The 25,437-nt window shown below is 37.8% G+C and overlaps 1 protein-coding gene across 1 annotated transcript; it reads left to right on the top strand.

Annotated features, from left to right (window-relative positions):
* The first annotated feature begins 22 nt into the window (after positions 1-22).
* On the top strand, positions 23-23,478 carry ATG3 (autophagy related 3). The gene is made up of 12 exons (XM_030265502.4): positions 23-254; positions 3,034-3,075; positions 6,552-6,601; positions 7,770-7,840; positions 9,562-9,669; positions 11,230-11,279; positions 13,797-13,878; positions 14,391-14,425; positions 15,159-15,314; positions 15,946-16,073; positions 21,482-21,550; positions 23,198-23,478. The coding sequence occupies exons 1-12, from the start codon at positions 183-185 to the stop codon at positions 23,277-23,279; spliced, it is 945 nt and encodes a 314-aa protein (XP_030121362.1). The 5' UTR covers positions 23-182; the 3' UTR covers positions 23,280-23,478.
* The last annotated feature ends 1,959 nt before the right edge of the window (positions 23,479-25,437 follow it).

Here is a 25,437-nt window from a genome sequence, read left to right as displayed (position 1 = left end):
CTTCTCCGCCTTCCCGCCCTACGCGCGCGCACTCTGCGTCGTCACGCGCGTGCGACGGGGAGCGGGGGAACGTGAGGGGTGGGTCAGGTGGGCGGTGGCTGTGGGAGCGCCGTGCCGAGGGCGGGAGGGGTAGTGGCCGCTGCTGTCCGTCTGTCCGACCGACCGACCGACCGACCGCCGCGATGCAGAACGTCATCAACACGGTGAAGGGGAAGGCCCTGGAGGTGGCCGAGTACCTCACGCCCGTGCTCAAGGTGCCGGTCCTGCGCGGGAGCCGGGATGGGGAGGAGGGACACCCATGGCCGTCCCCGCCTGCGGGCGCGCTGCCCTGCCGGAGTCCCGGGAGCGGCTGTCCGTGCCCTTGGCGGCCGGGCCCGAGCCGCTGCGTGGCTGCGGCGCTGGGCGTGCCGGCGCTGCCGTCGGCCCTCATCCCGCAGCGGGCCGGAGGGGATGGGGGAGCCCCGGCTGGCGCTCACATCCCGCGCAGAAGGGAGCATCCAGCTGGGAGGGGCGGACCTCTCTAAGAACTGGTGTTGCTGCTCCTGCTTCTCAGGGAATTATTTAAATGTGTTACCGTTTTCTGTTAAAGTCACGAAAGTTTTACGTGGTTGTGTGTCCAGGAATTGGAATCCGAGCGTACAGACAGGCTTGAGCCTGGTCTCTAGAACTGCGTTGCAATGGTTATTTTGGGTAAACGGCAACTTTTTCAGCTGACATTAAAAAACCCAAACCAAAACGACAAAATTAGCCACACCTTCGTTGTGTGAGCAGATTTTACATAGCACAGCTTATTCCTGTGTCAGAATTACAGTATTAGTACAAGTCTGTGCACCAGAGTAGCTGTGAAGAGCAGAAATGAGCCATTGGGTCATTATAAAAGTAGGCAGCACATCTGTTATAGTTCCTGTTACTGCATATTTAGGTAGAAATAAATTATGGTTTTCTCCAGTTGTTAGACTACATCCCATTCTCTGACTCTTATTTACAAACAATTTTTTATACAACACTCAACTTTGTATATGAGTGCTTAACTTGGCAACAGTTTTTTCACTAGTGATATTGATACTTCTGCATGCTTTTGAAAAAAAACCAATTGTTTATGACAACAGTCTCTCTGCCTATGGATTTGTGGTTTGACCTTTTATGTGCTTTTCACCCTGCAGCTTACATCTCTGGGCAGATAGCAGGGACAGTCAATTATTAATTGAACTTGTCCCTCTGTGGGATGTGAAATGCTCTTGTCTGGATAGTGGACCTTCCTAGAGTTGTCCACCAATGTGAAATGTATGGGTTGCAGTGAAGTTCTGCCATGGGAAGGTGAAGTGAGTTGTTCAGTAGTACAGGTGTTGTTGCACAGCCGGTGTAATAGTGGACAGATCCATGTGTCCGGATGGATTATTTGGAGGGGGCAGGAGTAGAACCTTCCAGAAATAGAAGATGTTGATATTATGTGTATATATTCCCTTTACAAGGGAGAAATAAATACTCCAACTTGGTAACTTTTGAAAGAAACTAGACCTGTGTCTCTCACAATTGAAGAATTTACTTAGATGGAAAAATGAACTGTTTACCCTCAAGGAACAGAGGATGGATATTTTACATGTTTTCTTTCTGTAATTCCAGAGACACACATGGAAAAATGAACTGTTTACCCTCAAGGAACAGAGGATGGATATTTTACATGTTTTCTTTCTGTAATTCCAGAGACACACATTTGTGCATGTTCCCTACTGCTTATGGTTCATTTTGAAGGGAACCAGTAAGCTGTCTCCACTGTGGTGTTGCACAATGTGTTATTGAGGATTACTGAATTTTACAGCAATTGGAATTACTTTTATTTCAGTCACCTAGCATATGATGTTACAATGTTTGCACAGCTGCTGTTTTCCTTATCTTTATCTTATTCTTAAGTGTATCTTCCTTAGAACTGAGGCAGAAAGGCAGTAATCAGTACATATGAGACAGGTGTGCTCCTTTCATTGTCTGTAGCACAGGTGTAGCACACACTGGGGAGAGAATGCAAATAACCAAGTTTAGCTGGGTCTGCATTTGTTCAGTGTTTTCTGGCTGGTTGAATATGGTGAAGTTGTGGCTGGAAGCAAGACATGCTCAGTTGATACTTTTAGTCTTAATAAGAGAGAAAAAAAAAAAGGTTTCTTAGGGCAAGAAGTCAGCTGTGCCATGGTCAAAATTGTATTCTCTTTCAAAAGCTGGTTTTGAATACTCTAATGCTGCGGAACAGTAGGATAACTTGGTACTTGAGGCTTTCCTGAAGACACAGACAACCAGAAGTCAAAACATAATACTCTTAGTCTAGATTTGAGTATGATACAAGACATGTTCTCTTTAAGCTTCATAAATGTTGCCTTTAATGCCAAAGTACTTAATTTTTCCATGCGGAGTAAGTCTGGTGTCTGCTTGCCATCTATTCTTTCACCCACAGGACTCCTCATGGCAACGTGCAAAAACTGAAGCCGTTTCCGTGGGGCATATGATGAAGGCACAGAAATGGGCATTAAGAGAGAGTCTTTTAATAAGTCTTTGTATTTAACTTTTTCTAACTCATAGAACAGTTGGTTTGGCCTTTCATTCATGACTTTTCTTAACTGCAAAACCTCATATTGATGCACTGCAGTGTTATTCAATGCCTAGAAGTCTGGAGTCCTTGACAGTTAGAATCACTGATTCCAACTGATTTTCTGTTTCTTACTGGCAAAAGTAATACTGAGTGGCAGTCATCTTTTCTTCGTTATTGCTATAATTGGCAGTAGCAAAACAAAAATATTTTGTATAGGTCATCATTTTTCATAATACCTCATATTTTGCAGCAAGTAATTTTGAGGAGCCTTACTTCCTTATTTTCTAATGTAAGTTGCCTGCCAGTCGGGGCAGAGGTTGCCTCCAGGCTGATTCTTGGCTCTCTGGACAGAACTAATTGCAGAATGAAAGTAGAGAAAATGTATGTTTGTGCAGTAAAGTGAAGTGTGTTGCTTTGTCAGCAGTTCTCAAAATTTCTAAACTTTTCTCTTGCAGGAGTCCAAGTTTAAAGAAACTGGAGTAATTACACCTGAAGAAGTAAGTGTTTAGAAACCTAAATTTATTTTGAAAGTAATGAGGCATTTTCTAATCAAATCGACCATGTTAAACAGATCATGTCTTTGCCAATTATTACTTCTTGAAACAATTTCCACAAAGTGAAATTTCTATGTGACCTTTTTTACTCTACAGATTGAAGTAGATCAACATAATTTTTCCTGAGATGGCATTAGGCATCTGAATGTGGCATGTTTCTTTCCTCTATTATGCTGTGAAAAGATTGTAAAGAAGCTGGGTCAACAGCTCCATTTGTCATGGAAGTTCAGGACTGAAGCAGAAATCTATTTGTTTTTAAAATCTTTCCTCTAAGGAGCTTGAAGGGGAGCTTTTATCTTTAGAACAATCTTTGCTTACCTCTGTTTTGGTTCCTTCCAAGACTCTGTGAAGATCATTACATATATTTGTCCACACTGTGTATCCAATGATTATTATTTTTCCCTCTTCTTCTCTACAGTCTGCATTAGGCTGGTTGTATTTTGGATTGCTGCCAAGCAGTTGTATTTTTTTAAGAACTCCAGTGCAAAGAGCAACTGGATTTTTCCTGGAACAGTAAGAACACTGATTGTGTTGAGCTATTTTAATTTCCCCGTTACGCTTTTTCTCATATTGAAGTACTACTGAGCTGCAAATACTTGGTCTTTACAGAGTTCTAATAAAACAGTGTTAAGACTGTTAGGTAGAATGAAAGAAAAATGAAACAATAAAAAATTATAAAGATGGGATAGAAAAAAAAAATGAAACAAATGACAACTGATGCAGGTAGATAATGTGGACAGAAGTATTTTTCCTAATATTGGTGCCTGTATTTTTCTGCTGTGTTGCCCTGGCAAGCAAGCATTCATTCTGTCTCTCTGACACACAAGTACCACACAGAAAAATAGGTTTAGCAACATGATGTTCTGTTCTGATAACTGTATGTATGTGTGTATATAAATATTCATATATGCTGAACAATAATACATGATCTTTATTGTATATAAACTAGAATAACAGAGAAGGTCTAGACAAATGTTCTACCAATATTTAATCCCTTTGTGATTTATGGGAAAAGAATTTGCAATAGTATTGTGTGGGTCTCAGATTCAGTCAAAGAGAGAAATGGAGAGTTTCTAACCAGGCAAAAGCCTGGGAATCTGTTGGAAAATAATGTAAATAAGAGGTGTATCTCCATTTGTTCATATTGTTTATAGTTAAGTTCTGTCACTGTGCGTCAAGCACTCTGCACCAATGGTGTGGTTCTTTTCACTTCAGGATCAATGGAATTGGTCTGCATGGAGCTCTGTAAGAAAAGCTGTGTATTTTGAATAAATCGGAGTTTTACTCTCAGCAGCCTTCTGAGCAGAGTCTGTTCATTCCTGTCCTGCCTCAACAGCGTCATCGTAAGAAAAGGCACCTTCTCTAGAACATAGCAAGAACCATGCTGTATTACATTAAACAGTTTGCAGCCTTTAAACACCACTGGGAATATGACTAGTCTGTGTTCTCTGTGTCAAGTTAGATGCTGCTGGGATGAATAAAGTGGATCCTTCAAAACAGTAGTCGAGAGAACCAATTATACAGCAAGATTAAATTTTTGGTAAATTTAGATGAAGCTGGAGCAAGGACCTGCTGATTGTCCCTTTGACAGTCTTTATGTAAGAATGGTTGCTAAAGAAGAATAATGACACTAGGATGTTGCTTTTGAATGAGTTTGGATTTCTTGGGTAATTTAAGCTGTATTTTAATCTGAGACACTAACTGGTGTATAGATTTTTGCGGGGTTCCTCTGGCTTGCCTCTGAGGATGAATAAATTAAGACTAAAGATGACTCACTAATCAAACTCAATGCCTACTCCCTTTTTTCACTTATCTGTGTACTTGATTTATCTTCAAAAAATTCTTGCCTGTCATGAGTTCTTACTAGTTAATACCTCCAAAAGATGACACCTGTTTTAATTATGTAAATACAGGAAAATTGTTAAAATCATTCTCTTCAGGACTAGAAATAAGATGTCCTAAAATTGATCTCCTTCCACTTCCCAGTACTGATTCAGATATGATGAAGCATCAGTGCTTGAGAAATAGAAAGTGAAACCAGCAAGATAATTTTGCTGCCTAAGGTGAAAAAATGTAGACAAAATTTCAAATGCTGTCTTAAGGCTTTGTGTCTGTTAAGCCCACAAATACACTGCTTTTTAATCTTTAGTAATATATCTCAACATTGCTGTCACAGAGTTCCAATTCCTTGAACAGAGAATTTAAAATAATTCTGGAGTTTTGTTTATGTTTACTACGTAAGAGATAATGAGTTTTCAAATTTCCCTGTGTATTGGAAGAATTTGCTGGTTTTTCTTTTTAAAGGATTCAGTTGTGCTAGAGGTTTCTGTTGAAAATAGATGAAAGGGAAGTACTTTAGCCGAGATGAAGCCTGTTAATCCGTGTGCAGTGCGTACTGTGGTGTTTCCTGCTGCACTGATCCACCTCCCTTTGGAGGACACAGTGAGGAAATGGCTGTGACCTGCTGCAAGCCTGTTATGTCACACTGCAGCAGCTCCTGGGCAGCTGGGGATGGTGCTGTTATAAACTGGCACTTCAAGACAAGAGAACACCTGTAGCAATAGCTGTGCACCTCATGTTCCAAAGGGACTGCTGCAAAGCCCAACAAAAATCACTTGAGTGCAGGCTTGCCTTCCTCAATTTATGTGTACAAAGGCAAGCCCAGAGGTTTAGACTTTGCTGTGTGAATTTTGAGTTTGTACACAAGTCTAGTATGACATTGCTGGCTAGTTTAACATGATAGTATCACTTTGAAATAGTTATTCAATTTTATAAAAGGCTTCGTCTTTGATATTAAGAACAAGAGTGAATATTTTTAAAAACTATTGAGAACAAAGTTACCTATGAGACTTTTAGTATACTAAGTAAGTGGTAATCCATTTTTAGTTTACATCAGTGATCAGCTATTATAGTGATGGTCATTATATAAAATCTATGCTGTTTATTTCTTTGTTGCAGTTCTCTCACTGGTTTAGTGGATTGATGGTCTCGCTTTTCTTACTGCAAAATTGTTTAGAACAACGAAAGAGAATTAAAGATTTTTTTTACATTAAGCTCTTTGTTATCTTTGTAGAAGTTTGAATAGTGGCAAATAAAAATAATTTCTTTATTGCAAAGTAAACAGTCTTACTAAGTCCAGATACTTTTTAGGTTCTTACTAGACTGGCAGGTAGTAGCTTGAAACACTGAATTTGCCATAGTGCTTAGTAAACATTTTGGGTGAAGTTGATTTAATCTTTGCATTTTCGTGGTTAGTTGAGATATGGGGTTAAAATAAAGCATCAAGTTGATTGAACCATTTGTTAATTGTACAGTTAATTGATCAAAGGAATGTGGAACTGAAATACTAATGCTGAGAAAATTTGGAGATTGTTTCCTTCAGCCATATTTAACAGTAATTTTTTTTCCTGCCTTAACAGTTTGTTGCAGCTGGAGATCACTTAGTTCACCACTGTCCTACTTGGCAATGGTAAGTAAAATTGAAAGAATTGTAGAAAGCCATCATTCCTGCCTGTGCTTTGGTGTACTTCCATTGTATTTAGCCATACAGTTGTCAGAGCAGTAAGTGTATTTTACTAGTAAAACTTCTATAATAGCTCTATATTTAAGTCAGGCAGAGTTTTTTTATACTAATTGCTGTATAGCAGTAGTTGAGATGAGGATTTGCTTTGGGATTTTTAGTTTGTTTTTCTAAGGTTTTAGGGGAAATAATCTGTTATATACTGTGAATGCTTTTAGTGCTTAGCTGCAGTAGCAGCATGTCTCCCCAGGTTTGTCTTGGTGATTGAAAAAGCAAAGGCTATGTGCAGCTGGAATTGCTAGGCAATAGTTGTAAATGGTGTATTTTGACAAGCATTTGTTAATAAATGTATTCAAGTTAGCCCACAGCAGTTCACTTTGTGCAGTGATTACCCTTAGAAATCCCTTCTGTTTCCTGTACAGTAAGGGCTCAAATAAGGTGCTTCCTTATGTTTTACTGGTGTCTTGCTTTGTGAAACTCATCTGTATTGTCTGTGCACTTGATATCATCAGGGTCTTGGCTCTGTACTGAGCCACAAATTGCTGGAAAAATTACTGTGTTGAAATCATTGTTTCTCTGACACTTTGCCGCCTCCTTCAGAGAAAGCATGATGATGAGTCTGGCAGCATTTTGTAATGGGCTGTTCAGAATGTAACTCTTATTTCAAACCAAAAGCCACTGAAGGTGAAGGCAAATGCTAGAGTAATGTGAAATTAAGAGTACTTAAGCACTAGTGACTATGGACAGATTTTTTTCTTTTATTTATAGAGGTCTGTTTCTTTTCTGAAGTTGCTTTCTTCAGACATTTGCTACTTTGCTGTTGCTGATCCTAGAAAATTTTATGTAGAATAGATTATTCTGTCAAACCATCTTTGCTTGGCCATCTCAAGGTGAAAGTTTTTGAGGCATAAAATGGTTTTGATCTCAGAACAGTTAGGGTTGGCCAAGCTTTCTAACACCATACCAAATGTATGTAGGGAAGAGTAAAGTCATAGCAAACCAATTCTGAGAATATGTCAAGAAGATTGTATAAGAAGTTCCTGACACAATGTGAAAATAGAAGGGTTCTTTTGTTTGCAGGTCATCAAATTCTCAAATGGTGCACTTCATCTTACAGGGCTTCAGGAGAAGAGCTAAAAGTCAAAGCTTATCTGCCAACAGACAAACAGTTTCTGGTAACTAAAAACGGTAAGGCTGAAATTTAAATATAAGTATTCTTAGAATTGATAGTATAGTTGACTGTGCTGTCAGCTCTACCAATTGTCTGGATTGATAGGGGAAACAAATACCGCACACTTCAGATGCTCTGGCTTTGCAAGATTAAAGAAGTTCTTCCTGCACTCCAAAATTATTTTTCTTAGACCACTTTATAGTAGAGCTTTATGTGAGACATAAAGCTTGCCTTGATGAAGTATAAATGAAGTTTAAACATTATTAACCTCTTTGTCTGTCTTTGCTTCAAGTGATGTTCAGTATCTAAAATGAAGATATGTTTATTTTCCTCGCTCCTTTGGAAACCCAAGCTATTGAAGAGTTCTCAAAATGTTTTTCATAGTCACACTGATATACTTCTAATTCAAGTCTGTAGTTAATGTCAATGCCCTTGTCAATTAGAATCATATAAATACGATCTTGAATTTATTTTTTTCAGCTTCACAGTTGTGTTTATATAATACATGTGGTGACTACCTTTTTAATGGATAAGAAGGGTAACATTTTGGCACAACTATGGGGAAGTCCAAAAGATCTTGTATCACAATGTGTCAAAGGTATTAGATGAAGCATTAGCACTAAGAAAGCCTGAGGAGATTTTTGCCCGCAGAGGGTTGTATTATGTGCTTGGCTTTTCCTCGCTGGCTTTTGGAGTCTTGCAGTGCACTGTCATGTGAAAATTACTACAGTAGTGTTGGACATTTTCCTGACATGGACCTCATGGTTTGATAGCCAGATGATCTGCTTTGTTTCTTTTCCTGCCTCTACTGAGGTTCCTCGTTGCTCTGATCCTCTTGATGACATTCCAAAATAATGTGTTTCCTACTGCTGGTGTCACATTGGCCTCCCACCTGAGTAAAAGTTGTGGGCTGTAGTTGAGACTGGGAGCCATCCTACAGACCTCATTTTAGAAGTCTTTGGATGTCTTCACTTTGACTTTCACACCACTTTCATCCCTTTCTGAAGGTTAAAGAACAGTTTTTGAATGCTGCACTTCATGCAGCAGTTTTGTTTTTCTCTACATTAATAGAAAAGGAAGGAGCATTTTCTACATAGTGCTTGTTTACACTATTGGAAAATACCTGCTTTGCCTTATCAGATATTCAGTCTTTCTTTGAATTTTTTCTGAAAACATTTTCTAAATATCTATTTGAATGGTGCTGTAATGCATATGACAGAAGTTATTCTTAATATTACGTGAATTTTGACCTTCTAAACCTCTAGATGTTAAATTATGATTAAACATACCTAACATATTACATAAATAGCTGATGCAGAATTCTAAAGTCTAAATGAATTTGGAAAACTGATGAAAATCCAGGAAAATTGCCCTTAGTTGTTTACCAGTGTGAAGAAAACTTAAAGGTTTTCTCCAGTTGTTAGCAAATGAGAAATTAATTATTTTTTAATCCTTAAGAGATTGGATGAAACTGCTCTAATACTTAACAGAAAGATGAACTTCTAAGGCTACAGCAATTGTTGTATTTTACATGAAGTAAAATAACTGATACAGCATAACAATATATTTTTGGAAATTCATACTTTTGCATTTGAAATGCAGCCTCAGAATTCCTTAAATATGAGGTATATGAAAGATTGTCATATTTTAGAAGGCCTTGTAGGACAATATCATGCTCCTGTCTGGTTTTGTATAAGAATGACTGACTGCATTCTTTTTGTTTTGCCATTTTTTGTAGTGCCATGCTATAAAAGGTGTAAGCAGATGGAGTACTCAGACGAGCAGGAGGCAATTATAGAAGAAGATGATGGTGATGGGGGATGGGTAGACACTTTTCACAATGCAGGTATTCAAGATCTTGCTGCAGGCTTTGCATTTGGCAATCTGATTTTCAGTTTCCACTCTTAGAAAGTAAAATCTTTTAAAATACATGTCTGTATACCAATATGTAGTCTGGAGGAAACAAGTTACATTATCAGCTACCCACCTGATTGGTATGTGATGTTTAACTGTTTGGCTGTATATGCTTGAAATAGGCTCTTTTTCAGAGATGATGGCAATTACTTCAGTATTCTCTTATTAAAATTCTAGGAAGTTGTTTTAAAATATGAGCTGTGTAGTGAATCATTCCTTAGTAAGGAAATCCTGTGAAGATGATGTTAGTTTAAATTGTGGATGCTGTACTCAAAAGAAAGATGTTAAGTACAGAGATAAGAGTGAGAGATGATACTATTTTACAATAAGCCCTTAAATGAGCATGTGTTTATAAATAAGTCTAAATACTGCTTATATGAATCTATCTCACTGGCTTTTGTAGCGCAGTGTCTTATAAACACTTCTGTTTTTTTCTCAGTGGCAATTATATTAGTTTTAGTCTGTTTCATGATGTTCTATCATGTGTTAATACAATTCTGTTCTTCAATGATGTATTCTCCACCATTTCCAAAAGTACTCCTCTAAGTTTTTACTTTCTTTGGTGTAAATTTTTTTGCTGTAATGTGGAGAATGTTCTCTAAATAGTTTGCCAGGATAGGGAGAAAAAGTGTTGGCAATTATGCCTTTTTTTTTCCTGTAGACATACATTGGCAATTCTTAAAGGCATCATAGTTCATAATTGAATGCCCCCACCCCAAAGAAATAATCTGGAACAGCTTTGTCATATCCTTGAATTGAGTGTGCAGTACCCATCCCTGCTGTGAATAGTCTCCTCTGCCAGGTTTTTCCTTTTTTGGGCACCATACAGTACAGCACAGCTGTAACACCCTGGCTAAACCTCGCCAAGTCTCTAAATGCTGTCAAATGAGATAAAATCTGTTTCCACAGCTGAATAGTTAATCAGATAAATGTACTCTGTCAAAGCAAAATCTTGGCACATATTCTAAAAGGTACTGTGTGAGAACTGCAGTAAGACTAGAAGGCTAATGGGAAGGATCTCAGGATTGGACACTTCCATGATTTGGTGTGGTTATATACCCCCACTTCCCCTCAGCTAAAAGCATTGAGTGCTCTGATACATTTTGCTTTGTCATTGCTTTCAGGAAGCTCAGAAATACTCAAAAATGCCTGCCTTTTCATTAAGATGCATTTCATTGTTGTGATGCGAGTGCCTGTCCTGATCTCACTTTTATGCAAAAATATCTTAAAATAGAACTCCAAATTCTCAGAGTTCCATCGGCGTGGCACATCTGTGCTGTGGTGCTCTGTGTTACTGGTGTGGTTTGCTTAGGGATGTCCAGCAGTAAGCATGTTACCAATACCAAATGAACAGCCTCTCACATATCAAGGTTGTTGAGATGTGATTTGGAAAGATGAGAAACTGCTTTTGAAATCCTTGCAAACTCTTTCTATGCCATTCTCTAACCAAGAACCAACCTTTTTTAACACAAACTTCTTGTTCAATTTACAGGTATAGTGGGCGCAACAGAAGCAGTTAAGGAGATCACACTAGACAGTAAGGTACTTGTTTCTAAATTTTTTTGTTGCTTTATTGCAGACCTGAAGGTAATGGTAGTTCTACCAGTGGCAATCTAGTACTCCCTGTAAAAGATTAAATTATACTTCATCACCAATTATTTTGCAGATGTCCATTGACTCTCAGACCCTGTGATATTAGTCGAAGCATGTGCATCTCCTTATTGCTTTGTTTACTGAAACATTTTTCTTTTTGAAATGTCTTTAGCCAGTGTGCTCCTCTACCAGGCTTCTACAAACTGAAAATTAAATTATTTTTACACTGATGCCACACATTTGTGTTCCAAGACATTAGTGTTTGTAAATCCAATGTAAATAAATATTTATGTGGAAATATAAAGTATTTCTTTGTGATCTTCAGCTACAGCAAGCAGACTTTCAGCATATTGGTCCAGTTTGACATGTTTATGCCCTTCAGTTTAGAAGAACTTTACCTCTTTAAATGTATATATATGTTATGAAGTCCTCAGTTTCTGTATGTTTCCAAAAAAGTCACTTTAGCAGGAAACAAACCTGAAACTTAAGTCCTCAGGAAGTACTTGAAATACAAATGTATTCACAAATGTGTTTAAGAAACAAGAAGAAAGTCACAGACACAAAATGCTTTTAAAGATGAGTTTGTATGGGGAGTTCTGTCTGTATGCTATGAGCATCCAAGAAGCCTTGGATTCTAAAAATTCGGGGGGGAAAAATGGGCTGCCCCATGCTACTGCATAATTATAAACGGCTCAAAATGCTATAGATTTGATGAACTGTGAAGTGCAGGTATTCCAAATGACTTTGCTCAATGTAGTAAAAATGCTGGTTTTTTATAAGTCAATAACATGAGGGTGGAAGAAATACTTAAGGAATAACTGAAGTTGATCACTTTTTCTGCAGAACACAATGTTTGCAGAATGTTACTGTGGATCATAACTGCTGTTGCATGTTTTGCATTGGATTTTAGTTCCATTGTATGTAGAAAAACTTGCTTGCTTGCAGGTCCACAATTGCTTGGAGTTGCTTGGAGGACAACTCTTTCCTGCCAATGTTCTGTTTCACAATGCTCTTTGTAACTTAGTTTTTTATTGGTTTTGGTGGTTTGGGTTTTTAAAATGAAAAATCAGCCACCTAATACTCATAATTAGAAGAGTTACTAACTGTAGTAGGTATTTGGAGTATTCTCCTAAAATCTTTATGAAATCTCTGTAAACTGAGACCTTTACTTTCTGAATTTCATTGGAGTTGTCCATTGGATTCTATGCTATGCAATGTGGGAATCCAGGGCTTCCCTCTGTCTGCCCTGGATTGCCTGGGACCCTGGCAGGGGGTCAGAAACCCCCCTGTACAGAGCCCCCAGAGACACTGTCTCTGATCTCTGTCCATGGAAAAGTTTTCAATCTTACAGGATGAATTACAAGCTCTGAGTGTTTGATAAGAGTAATAATTAAGTGTGGCACGGGTGCAAAAGTAAAATTTTAGGTTTCTAGATTAGGGGTTCAGAGGGGACAAGATGGAGTAAATTGGGTGTGTCTTGTCCTTTTTCTCCTTCTTCATGCCCTCCATGTTTCACTGTAGTGTTGGCATTTTTCTATTGGTTTAGGCTGGGGACACACTGTTCAACGTAGGTGACAGATATTGGCACATTATTGTAAATATAGCACAGGTAGTTTCTGGTATATAATGTTTGTAACATCCCACTGAGGGGCAGAGCCCCACACGCTGCCCTGCAGGACAGACCTGCGGCAGGGCAGCAGAACATGTTAGAGATAAGCAAGAATAAACAACCTTGAAAACAGCACAGATGAATTATGGCTTCTTCTTTGGCAATGGGGCAGAAAGACAGAGACTTTCTACAATCTCAAAATCATCAATACCACAGATTCCGACAATGCAAGGCCCAAAAGTTACCTGTGGGCTTGTGCTGTGTTTTTTTCTGTTGGACTGTAATTCTTGCATTGCAGAATTATATCAAAATGTGATACCTTTTGTGACTCTCTTGTTTTAAAATAATTAAGGAACTGGACAGGGCTCATAGTCTGTGAAACTGGGTGACACTTTCAGTCATATGATAAAGTTTTATGTAGTCCCTCAAAGAGGAGAGGGTTGGACTCAATTGTGCTTATGGGTCCCTTCCTTGAGATATTTTGTGATAACTGCTGCATGCTTGGCTGTGGGTTAGAACTTAAAAACATGTTAACCTACGTGTTTAATCTTAGCTGTTTAGTCACTGCCTTTCATTTGAGATAGCTGGATCTTTTGATTGTTTAACACCATGGATGCTTTTCTTTATTTAGGAATTAAATCATTCCAGAATGCAAAGTCAAAGGGAAACTTTTTTAATGTCATACTAGGACTTTGAAACAAGGATGAGTTATTAAGCAAATATTTGAGTTCAGTCATTCTTAATATTTCAGAAATCATCTTTCTTGCTCACTGAACCTAACACCTTCAGTTTTTTAGCTGTTAGACTACATAGATGCAACAGTTATTAAAGCAGTATTTTCAATTTAACTTCTAAAGGATAATATAAAAATACCAGAGTGTTCAGCATCTTGTGAAGATGATGATGAGGAAGATGAAGGAGAAGCTGCAGACATGGAAGGTATTTCCTTAAATTGGGTGGGACATATTTTATTTCAGGTCTTTAACTAAAGCAGTACACTCTAAAACACCACTCATTCTTTGCAAGGAATTTATGTTGAAAAATTTCAGCAGGCCTGTGCTCTTTAGTGTCTTTTGTATGGTTTTACTGGTGCATGTTTACTCTAACTTATGTGCCAAAAACCTGACTGAATGTTAGTGACTAGAAAATTGTGTAGCAGAACAGATGTAAGAAAGTATAAATTAGGGATTTAGCGCAACTTCCTTCCAGCTTAGTACCTACACTTAATCTGCCTATATAAAATCACTGAAGTACAGCTCTTCACCTACTTACTGTAGTCTTGGTCAAATTTGTGTTTAAAAAGGGATAGTCTGGTTTGGGGATTGGGAAGGCTACCTAAATAAAACTTCTTTAGGTATGTGTAGATTTTTTTTTAAAGTAGTTGTGTATGAATAACAAATATAATGACTGGCTGCAAGCTGAACACAGAATTTTGTGGGTCTTCTTTTCAGAGTATGAAGAAAGTGGGCTATTGGAGACAGATGATGTGAGTGAACAGTTCTCTATCTTGCCTGTTAGAATATAAGCACAAGCAAAGTAAAAATGATAAATGGCTGAAATAAGAAGCTTATGAATAGTACGGTTACTGAGCTTGGATTCCTAGGGATTTGTCTCCTGCCAATCTACTGCACTAACTTGAACCTTTGGGTCCTCAAAGATTTTTCCCACAGAAATTTTCCTTGGTTTTGCTAATCCTTTTTGCTCTGCTTGCACACACAGCACTGTATTCATGAGAAGTCAAAAAATCAGTGGTGGTTCTTGGGGCTTACACAGGGAGGATGAGTGGCCTGTAGGTTCAGTAGATTACACCAATCCATCAGACTTTTATGAGAGAAAACAGAAGGCCTCATTGTTTGTGGTATTATGCCAAGGTCTTCATGAACCTGCACAAACTGAGACCTTTGCCTTCTGAATTTCATTGGAATTGTCTGTTATTTGTGAAAGAAGGTATGGGGTGTAAGGGGTGTAACAACATAGCTGCCTGCTTCCGTAAGAAATCAGACCTTTTTTGAAAAGTAAAAAAAGTCACCAAAAATAAAACCAAAAAATACTTGTTGGGGGAGAAACTGATGCTCCAAATTTAGAAATAAAAACAAACCATAAATTGGGGGGTTTTGTGCCCACTTAAGAACATTAAAAGTTTTACATGACAGGTAGGATGAGAAAGGAGGGAACCCAAGCAAGATTATTCTAATCTTGTCATTTTTACCTTGAACCAGGCAACGCTTGACACACGACACATTGTAGAAGCTAACAAAACTAAAGTTGATGTTGGAGGGGAAGATGCTATTCTACAGACTAGAACCTATGACCTCTACATCACTTATGACAAATACTACCAGACTCCAAGGCTCTGGTTATTTGGATATGATGAGGTATATCCGTGTTGGGGTTTTTTTCCTACTTCTGTGAAATTAGACTCACTGTATCAAATAGACTATTTTGTTGTTTATTCACAATCAAAATTTAAAGGGAAAAATGGTGAGAAAACTGTTAAGCAATATAGGCTTGTAGGCAGGACTTTTATTGTACTTTCAACAAGTTGGAACAGTTTCACTGAAAACTGTACATAACTGAGCACATTTTTAAGGAAGCCACTGGTGTTTTTGTTAGCACTGTAGAACTGGTAATTACCTCAGTAAACTCAGTCAAGTAAGCAGGTATGTTTTTCCATCACCTTCAGAAGGAAGGGAATATATAAATAGTTTTTCCTTTTAATCACTAGGTTTCTTGAGTTAAAGTTGAGTAGGGCCCACTCCTCAAATACTGAGGTGGGAACCTAGTTGGTTGTCAAATACATTGGCTTTATCACTCAAAGGAAAATCTGTGCAGTACCGTTTTTATACCATATGGATTTTAACACACCCAGTTCTTTCATTGTACCTTCACAACCTTTTTATTTTAGATGCCTGTAATTTTTGGGTCATCATCAATTACTGATGTTAGAAAGGAGCAAGATTCTTTATTAGTAACGCTTCTGTTCTCGGGTTCCTTGTTCCTCTCTAGGAGCGGCAGCCTTTAACAGTAGAGCACATGTATGAAGATATTAGTCAAGACCATGTCAAGAAAACAGTGACCATTGAAAACCATCCTCATCTTCCTCCACCTCCCATGTGTTCAGTTCATCCATGCAGGTAAGTCTTTGTTTCTGATCTAATACAGGCTGCAGATACAAGGCACTTCACTGCTTTTGTTAAGGATTTTTTTCAGGTTTTCTGGACATATTTCTACATTTGGCTGCTTCTGAGGCAGTATGAAAGGAAGGGATCAGCAATTCTCTGAGTTCATTTCAGGGCTCACTGCAGCAAGTGTGTTCTGCAGGTAGCACTGTCTTCTTTGATCAGCCTGCTTTTTAAACTTATCTTCCCTATGTACTCCAGGAGGTGGCAGACTACAAGAATTCCATGAAATAAAGTTTTATCCTTTTGTCTACTTTTTGGGGAGGGCAGAAGTACAGTGTATACTTTTGGCAGCAGAAAAAGCTATGTGAACATTAAATAGCAGTTTCTTATTTTATGTTAACTGTCTCCTGCTCCCCTTTAAATTTTGCTCTGATAAATACAGATCCTGTGATTGTCACACCAAAATATTTTTTTAACACAGCTGCAAAACACAGTTGATTTTTTTGGGTATTTAATGTTCCATTTTCCATGTTTCTCACCCAAGTCACAGGAAGCCTTTAGTTTGACTTGCTGCACAGATATTTTTTTCTAGATCTTTGAAAGGTGCATTTTTGTCTTAGATGTAGGCCCTAACATCCTTTTAGGTGTCTTAGTGATACAGAGCCAGAATTTGAAAAAGTGTAATTCCTCTTGACAGTATGAAGTTCCTGGAGGTACAAGCTAGGCTTTTACCTTTTAGGAAAAGATACTCTCTGTATGATTGCATATGTCTAAAAAAAAATTTAGAGTTTAGATTACTAGTTTAAGTTTAATTTCCTTTGATTTAAACATTTTGGATATCCGTGTCACTAGCTAAGTATCAAATAATCAACTTCTTGTTGACAAGCTTGTGGTCATTTTCACAGACTCGGAGCATTCTTGCATCTGGTTTAGCATTTATTTGTGCATCAGCCTTTAGAGAAGAGAGCAAGAGAACTTTGCAACAAGTACTTTATGGCTAATTTTGGTCTTAAGAGGATATATATTCATGTGCTTTATAAATCTGTATATCATGTTTCTTGCAATTCACAGTTCATTAGCCATTGTTTTTCAAAAGTGTTTGCTTTTGCCAAGCAGTCAGACTTACATATGGACAGTATCGAGCAGAGAAGCTGTTGTGCTGGGAAGTAACTTTTCCCATCTAGTGGTCTAATAGAAAATTTTGGAGTTGTAAAGTTTATTCTTGGTCTTTAAATCATCAGGTTTAAGTCTGTTCTAACATGAAAATGTCAGTCTGGGTGCTCGAGTAATATGAGAAGCAGAACTGGAAGAACTGCAAAGCAAATAATAACGAATAGAACGTAACACAACATAAGGCTTCTGTTAATCTGTGGGACCACCACATGTTGAATACTGGAGTACAGCTCTGTTCATCTGTTCTGTAGTCTGTGAGGTGAAAGAAGATTAAAACTGGAAAAGATAAGGAGATTTGTGTGGGATAACTAAATTTATAAAGCTCTTTCCCATATGAAAAGATTGAATAATGTGTGTCCCTTAATATTTGAAAAAAGCTGAGCAGGAAATTGTGATATCGGTGACTTTAACTATGAATGACACAGGAGGTGAAGTAACAGGATTTAAGTTTTCTTCCAATAGTGAAACTGGTGGCATTGAATGCTACTCTGCTTTCATGTTCAAAGCCAGAAAGGAGTAATTTCTGCACACACCGCCTAAACGAAGTACTTATTTAAGCAATAGTATGCTAATGAAATAAAAATTTGTCAAGTGTAGTTACTAGAAGGGTTCAGAATAAGAAAGTCCCTGGGTAATTTCCAGCATACTGCTGGAAATTAGTAGTGCTTTGGACAGAGCATTTATGAGATGCTTGTTCCAGCTTCATTATTGAGCATGTACTATAAGATAGGAAGCAGAACCAGGTAGATCTTTGGTTTGATCCAGTAAGATGTTCTTGTACCTTGTATGAACATACCAGTCTTAATCTCAACCTGTTAGTGACTTTGACTGTCTTATTGTTTGCTGTCCGGAAGATTTTGGATAAAAAACAGGTGTAGCTTTTTTGTGCAACTAGTGTTTTTGAAGGAGTGTCAAGCAGAAAAAATGAAGGCGTTTTTAACAGACTGACTGGGAAGATGATTAATAGGAGAAAAGGAGGACAAAAATCCTGAAGCCAAAATTTAAATTCCTTTGTGTTTGCTGGAAGCCTTGCTAGTAAATTATTTGGGAAGAAGCTCCTGTTGATGTATATTTGGAGGGCACTCTTAGAACAAACAAAGATGCAGAGATATGTCAGCATGACAGCCCTCACAGACTCAGTAGAACTGTGGGGTTTATATTGGGCTGTGGCTGCAATTTTATGTGCTTAGTTTTAGTTATGATGCTGCAGGGGTGTTAGCAGTGCACTGCTAGTCTGTGAATTTGGGTTGAGTCTCTTCACAGGTGAGAGCCTTGTGGTCATATTTTCACTTCTTCTGAAGCCAGTGAAGTGCCAGTTCCTTTGTTATGTAATCTACACTTTCGCTTGAAGGGATGGTTTACATCATGAGACTTGTTTCAGCTTTAAGCATGAAAGAGATGATTGACAGTGGAGTGAAACAGGTCTGTTGCTAGTCTTAAAAATGGAGGAAACTGTAGCCCTTCTCAAAAAGTGATGTCATGGATCTGCAACTGCTTAACACTGGAAAGAGTATAAAAGGTAGTTTGAAGACTGTGAAGAAAGAGGCTAACAGCATACATAAAATGGAGGTTTTAAGAATATTTTCTTACTTTCCAAGTGAGCTATTCTATTTTTTCAAATTGGTAAGACTAACAGCTAAGGTCTGGGCTTCTGGATAAAAACCAATAGCCAAACTGTTCCTTTGTTTTTAATTCAGCTAGGAACTACGAGTGTGTAAGTTGTATCTGTTGCTGTTGCTTCCCATCATGTTACAGAAATTGTGTAATGTAAGATATTTGTATGATTCCAAACATTTTTATTGCAACGTGAGTATCCTCATGTCAGGCATCAGAGAAAGTAAAGAAACAGCAGTCAGATGCCGCTGTCAGCTGCTTGAGATTGCTTCTATTTTGAGTAGTTAGTGAAAATTGTTCATCTTACAGCTCTTCTGTAAGTTGTAGTTCTTGTCAGCATTTTTATGGTACTGGGAGGAACACAGTCAACTTCCTCATTCATTGCTGTAAACTGTTTTAGTCATGATTCTCAGCTTCTTCTGTGTGCTCTGAAGTGATTATCAAACATACTAACTACTAAACACATTTACAATTAAATCATAATTACTTGCACCGATTCCAATGACTTTTTTTTCTCCATTTCAGAATAGTGATAGGCATCTGAACACTTTTTGCTTCTAAAGTACCTAGATAGTAAGATATTGTAGCTTAGATTTCTTCAAAATTATTTCTTACCTTTGTAGTGTATTTATATATTTTATGTTCATTCCTCCAAGTTTTCTTACAGAAGGAGGCTGAAAACAGGAAACAAACTTTACAAAGTTTATAAAGCACCTACAAATCTTTCCATGAGTAACTGTATGACAGCGAGAATGACCATTACTCTGTGGCCATTATAGAATTTGAGGTACCTGAGTAGTTCTTAGAAAACAGAAAAGAGCAAATGTCATTAAGATGTATGAAGTTGAGCCAGTATACTGTTAAAGATTTCTAATGGCTGCATGGTGACCTGTATTCTGTGCCAGTAAAAAAATAGTCCACAGTTACGCATAAGGTCAAAACTTAAGTTTTGACAGAGATTAGCTTCCTACAGAGAAGCAGCTGGCCTTGGCACCTGAAATGGCATGTGTTCCGCAGGGCATCGTGAGGATCCAGAATTGGAATCAGCTCTGAGGGTTAATTGACTTGCAAAGACCCACAGTAAATGACAAATGCTGACCTTTAATATTTCCCCAGACTTGCATGTTCCTGTTTACAGTGTGTCTTGGTAACTTTGCAACAACTTCCTTCCTAGTTTGAAGCCACTGGCAGCATGATTTACTTTGGAGGTAATTACTAAATGCCAGTTGCTGGTCAGCTATTTAGATTGACATATTGGTATCAAGGCATGGTCAGAAAGTTATGCAAACTCTGCTTCCCACTCATCCTTCTTCTCAGTTGGCACTTTGGTCATTTTAGAATGGATATTTTAAAGTGCTGCTGCTCACTAACCTGCAGTGCTGTGTAGATGGATCCTCATAGCCCTGTATTATGTCACTGGTGAAGATTACCTGCAGAATCTTCTATTTAAAACAAGGTTGAAGTATAGATAAAAGTAAAAATAATTGTACAACCTGGGAGTTTGTGCTGAAGGTACATAAATAAAACATAATTTAATATACAGTAGTTCTCCCCTCTTCATTTGATATGTTCTTCACCACTTAGTTTATGGGATAGAAGAACTGCCTTGAACACAAGAACATTACTTCCAAATTGTAACTGGTGATTAAAAGATTTGAAGTCTTTATCATTAAGGATATTCCAATCTATAGCAGACAAATTATAGCACTCAAGACGGAGTGATCTGTTCTAGTTGACTGCTCATTGAACAAGAGGGTTTTAGACTAGATAATGACCAGTCTCTTCCAGCCCTGGCTATTTTGTAATTTTGTGTGGCATTCCCAGGACTAGCTTTGTGCATAAATATCATGTGGTTCATTCACAGTAGGTCTGGGATGTCACTGATGAGAATGTAAAAACTCAGTGAGCTGAGAAGTGTTCTTCCTTTCCTGTAGTGCTTTGCGCAATAACAGAGTTACAAGAAAGAAGAAAGTAGCTTAGAAACTGTTGATTTGTTATAGAACGCAAGTTACCACCAGAGAAAGTTTCCATACCCTAAACCAGTCCTAAAGCAATAGTTCTGAATTTATGCAGGGTTGATTTAATCTGCCTTTCCTAGGAAATTATTAATTGTTTTAGTGTTTTAAACCTCTTCAAGCTTTACAAGTCTGAGTTCAGCAGAGGCAGCTAAAAATGATACAGCAATTTCTAGACATCATCTTCAGGTGACATCTGGGAACTTCTGGTGGCTGACTGCTGGTCAATATTACCTTCTAGAGACTTACCTGGGGGCTTTATTGGCATTTAGCAATTAAAAGTTATACTAGTGTCAAGCAGTATGCATTCACTCTCATGGCACTCTACATTGAGCATACATTTGACACATTACATTGAGTCTACATTGTAGCATACTACATTTTTTACTTTCTGTGGGAATGTAAAGGAGCTGATAAATAATGTTACATTCATCACTTAAGGTTAATTTTCAATTACAGTTTCTCAGTAAACTGAAAATTTCATCTTGCTGCTTCTGAACCTAATGGTACAAAATTATTTAATTTGCACAAAACCTATTTGTCCTGATGATCTATTTGTCCTGATGAAGAGTGAGTTGCCTCTTCCTTAAAATGTTTTGTTTCTGATGTGTTTTTCAGGCATGCAGAAGTCATGAAGAAAATAATTGAGACTGTTGCAGAAGGTGGAGGAGAACTTGGAGTTCACATGTATCCTTTTTCATTATTGTGCAGCTTCTTGGACGCTTCTTGCAGTGTAAGGTCTGTTACCTTAAAGTTCATAAGCTGAAATACAATAATGTGTGAAAGCAGTGAATAACTGCTTGGGTTATTTTTGAGTTATAACTTGCTGGAGTTCTGGGAAGTTTTTGGGGAAACATGAGGTGGTGTACAGCAGGAGCAGTGGGGAAGGCATGTAGGTTTGAAGGGACAGGATTGAGCCCTTGTTTGTAAGGGTGTTAAGGAGGTAGCTGTGAGCATGAAATGGGGATGCCAATGTAGGAGGGTGAGACTGGAGGTTCACAGACTCCATCCAGAGTGTAATCACTGCTTAGCAGAGCATCTTTTGTATTAGATTTTAATCTGAAATTAATTTCTGAAAGATTTAGAGTTCCCACTATTCTGTATTCTGCATATGAGTAATATCTTGGGAAAATAACATTGCTGACAAAAAGCAATGAAAATCACTTAAACCACTCTGCACATCAATATCAAATGCCTCACAATTAAAATTTTCTTTCAGAAAGCTGAGTGATGTTAAGCTTTGTAGTAATCAATAGTATGCTTTCTGACTGGAGCAATCTCTATGATAAAGGCAATTGTGTCCTTTCAAAATAGTTTTCTTTGCTGCTGTAGGGCAAATAAGCAGGAATTACTGAGCAGCTAAAGGTCTTGAATTGGTAAGATTCTCATTTACTGTGTGAGTTGAGACTTGCTCAATTTGTACAACAAGCAACTGGAACTGAACTAGAAAATAACTTGTCTGTCATGGTTGTTCAATCCTCAGTAGTTGAAAGTAGCTTTTTTTCTTGTTTTTCTTTTTTTTTTTTTTTTTCTAAATAACTTAACAAATTGGGGCATTTTTAACATTTCTTTACTCATTTTCATCTTGTTTGTAAAGAAATGGTCTAAGATACTGTTACATCAAAACAGTTGGGTTTGCTTACATCCGGTACCAATGTAACTTAATAGTCACTTGAAAGTAGTGATTTCTCTTCAATTTTCAGTTCCCTGTCTGCCTCTTTCCCACATGGACAGAGACTTTAGATTGTAATTATTCAGTATACTCCAGACTGCAAATTCAGGCCCAACATACATTTGAAAGGGATACATACAAGGGAAGTCTTCTCTGCAAATGCAGACTGTTCAGCTTGGCTAAGTTCATCTCTGTACTTTCCCTTGTGAGTAGGCAGGAGCTCTTTCAAAGGATGTCTCAGAATAAGAACTGATTTCTTTTTCTGAGCCCCTGAAACACTGAGGAGAGGAACCTGCTTTCCCTGCAACTACAGGAAGGGATTAGCTTTGCTGGGTACAATTCACCTTGGTATTTGTTAATAACAAATATAAAGAATGTAAATGGAGTTGGTAATGTTTATGTGGTGTCGGCAAGATACATTGAAAATAACTCTTGGTTCCCTGCATTTACTTAAACCAGGAAGGTCTATTTTTGGTCAAGCATTACCAGAATTCTTCAATATTAATCTCCCAGTCTTAACTGGGAGTAGCTCTTAACTCTAAAGTAGCTAGGTGTTATTTTCCTATTAATTAGAAATACTGCTGAGCAGACCGTCAATGTGACTTCTGCTTTGTTTTGCTGGATTTCTAGCTATTGTACATTTTCCTTAATAAGACACTCAGGTACCTTCTTATTTTCTTGAAATTTGTACAGGCGGTCATTCCAACGATAGAATACGACTACACGAGGCACTTTACAATGTAACTAAAATAAGAGATGCGTTCCTCTAATTATCAAATCTTTTTTTAAATAACCCATCCATGTGACTTACACAACATTATACACAATTTCTGTAACTAATCTTTTATCAGCTTTGATGCATTCAAATAAAATGTTCCATTACCAGCCTCTTTAATAAAAATCTCTGTGTGTAATATAAATAAATCACTTTCATTCCAGTACAGATACCGCACTAAGAGGTGGGATTTTTTTTTCTCCATAATGCCTTAATTTCCTTTCATGAGGTTATTTTCTTGTATGTTAGAAACTGAAATCTACTTTTGTAGTAGAAGCCTAATTGTTTTGGCTTTGTTGCTGATTTCTAAAAATATGTATTTTTTATTTTTCCCTTCCTATTTAAATTCACTTGAGAGCTTTGTGGAGGGTTTTTTCACACCTATGAATGGTTATATTTCCTCTAGCTAGAGTAATATTTTAAAAGATGAAAAAAATAAGTAGTTGTCTTGTTAAGGAAGTCTGACTACAGCTTAGAAAAGTAACTGTAACTAACAAGTCTTTGAAAGGTGATTTACACTTGAGCAAGACTAGAGCTGGAAAATTTGAGGAGACAGAGGAGGAATATTGGTTATGTAGTCTATTTCTCTTGTAATTAAAGAGCAGTCTTACTGACAAAAATACAGCTTGAGGGTAAAGGGAAAAGATTGCTATGACAGAGCAAGGTTGGATCTTGATTATTTGTCTGCCTCAGCTACTCTAATTGCCAGTCTAATAATAATGTTTCCTCCTTGGGATGAACATACATGGAGTTGTTTGTGGATTCAGATATTGCAGAGGCATCCAGGCTTTAGCAGCCACTTCTGCTCTGTAAAATGTAAGGTTTATACTAATGAAAATTGGAGGAAAGGACCATCATGTCTCTGTATATCTCTTTGTGTATATATTTATAGTCATTAGATTCACTTAAACTGTGTTTCAGGAAAGCACTTTTGTCTCCCAGGCATCCATCTTGCATTCTGCAAGGTAATCAGAAGTTGGGTGTCTGCAGCAGACTGAGTTTACTGTTGGGTAGGAAGATTGGTCCCAGTCCTGGCACAGCTGGTCCCTGTTTTGGCTGTCCTGTATACCATGCTCTTACTTACATGGGAACACATAATCAGGTTGTGTGTTCTATGCTAAAATTGACTTTCCTCTTGATATGTCTTCACTTCCTCTTTTTTGGACATATCTTAAGCAATGTCTATGTAAGTAAAGAGTAATGCTGGCTGAAACCTGTTGAAAACTTAACCACACCCACTGAGTCATGCCATAGGAATTTGCCTGGGAGACTAATCTCAAAGATGTTTTGGGCTTTCTGGTAAAAAAAGGAAGCAGCTGTCCTCCACCCAAGAAATAGGGGAGCAAAGAGAAGGGAGTATGACTTAAAATAACTAGTAGTGATGTATATGTTTTTCCTTTGATGCATCAGAATCTTTTGAAACATCTTTTTCCCTGAAAGGTATCTGTTCTTCTCCTATAAGACGGTGAATTAGTTTCATAAGTCTGCAGTAAGTTAAGTTATAAACTACCACATCCTTTTTTGTCAGGCTTTTGACGAAAGCAAGTGGCATGAGTTTTTTTTATTTTTAATGTATAAACCAAAGAAGGCCTTTTTCTCTGACCCTATAAGAAAAAGAGGCACAGCAGAACTGAAGAGAACTTGCCAATCGCTTCCATCATCACCATGTCATTAAATGCCTTGTGGCATTTTTAGCCCAGCAATGTCTGATGTTGCAAAAGCCAATCCTTCGTGACTAAGACATGGTATTCTGCTTGGCTGCTTATCAAAGTGGTTGTACCTACAAACAAATTTGATCTGGGTGTACTTGCAGCAGTTGTACTGTACCTTAATCCTCCTCTTCCTTTGTGATTAATGTTAAAAACTCCTGATAGAGTCAAAGATTGCTGCTGTAGGAAGTACTATAAACATGCAAACTTAGTAACTTCAGTTAAAGCTTCTGTCAAATTCACAATGAATTCAAATTAATTTTGTGTTGGCATCAAAAGAGCTTTTGAGAATTTCTGCTCTGCTCACATTCCTACTACACACCTTACAGTTCTTATGGTTCTTTGCTTGCCTTTTGTTTCTTGATCTTGGACTTCGGGTATGTTCTCGTTTACAGGTACTGCATGCAATGAAGGTGTG

The sequence above is a fragment of the Taeniopygia guttata genome, chromosome 1 (genome assembly GCF_048771995.1).
Source record: "Taeniopygia guttata chromosome 1, bTaeGut7.mat, whole genome shotgun sequence".
In the NCBI taxonomy this organism is placed as follows: domain Eukaryota; kingdom Metazoa; phylum Chordata; class Aves; order Passeriformes; family Estrildidae; genus Taeniopygia; species Taeniopygia guttata.
The sequence above is the reverse complement of the archived record's forward strand: the minus strand, read 5'-3'. Positions and strand labels throughout refer to the sequence as shown.

Coding starts and splice junctions, on each gene's coding strand:
- ATG3 (XM_030265502.4), top strand. CDS start 183: ATGCAGAACGTCATCAACACGGTGAAGGGGAAGGCCCTGGAGGTGGCC. Junction 6,602..7,769: donor CACTGTCCTACTTGGCAATG/GTAAGTAAAATT, acceptor TTCATCTTACAG/GGCTTCAGGAGAAGAGCTAA. Junction 7,841..9,561: donor GTTTCTGGTAACTAAAAACG/GTAAGGCTGAAA, acceptor CATTTTTTGTAG/TGCCATGCTATAAAAGGTGT.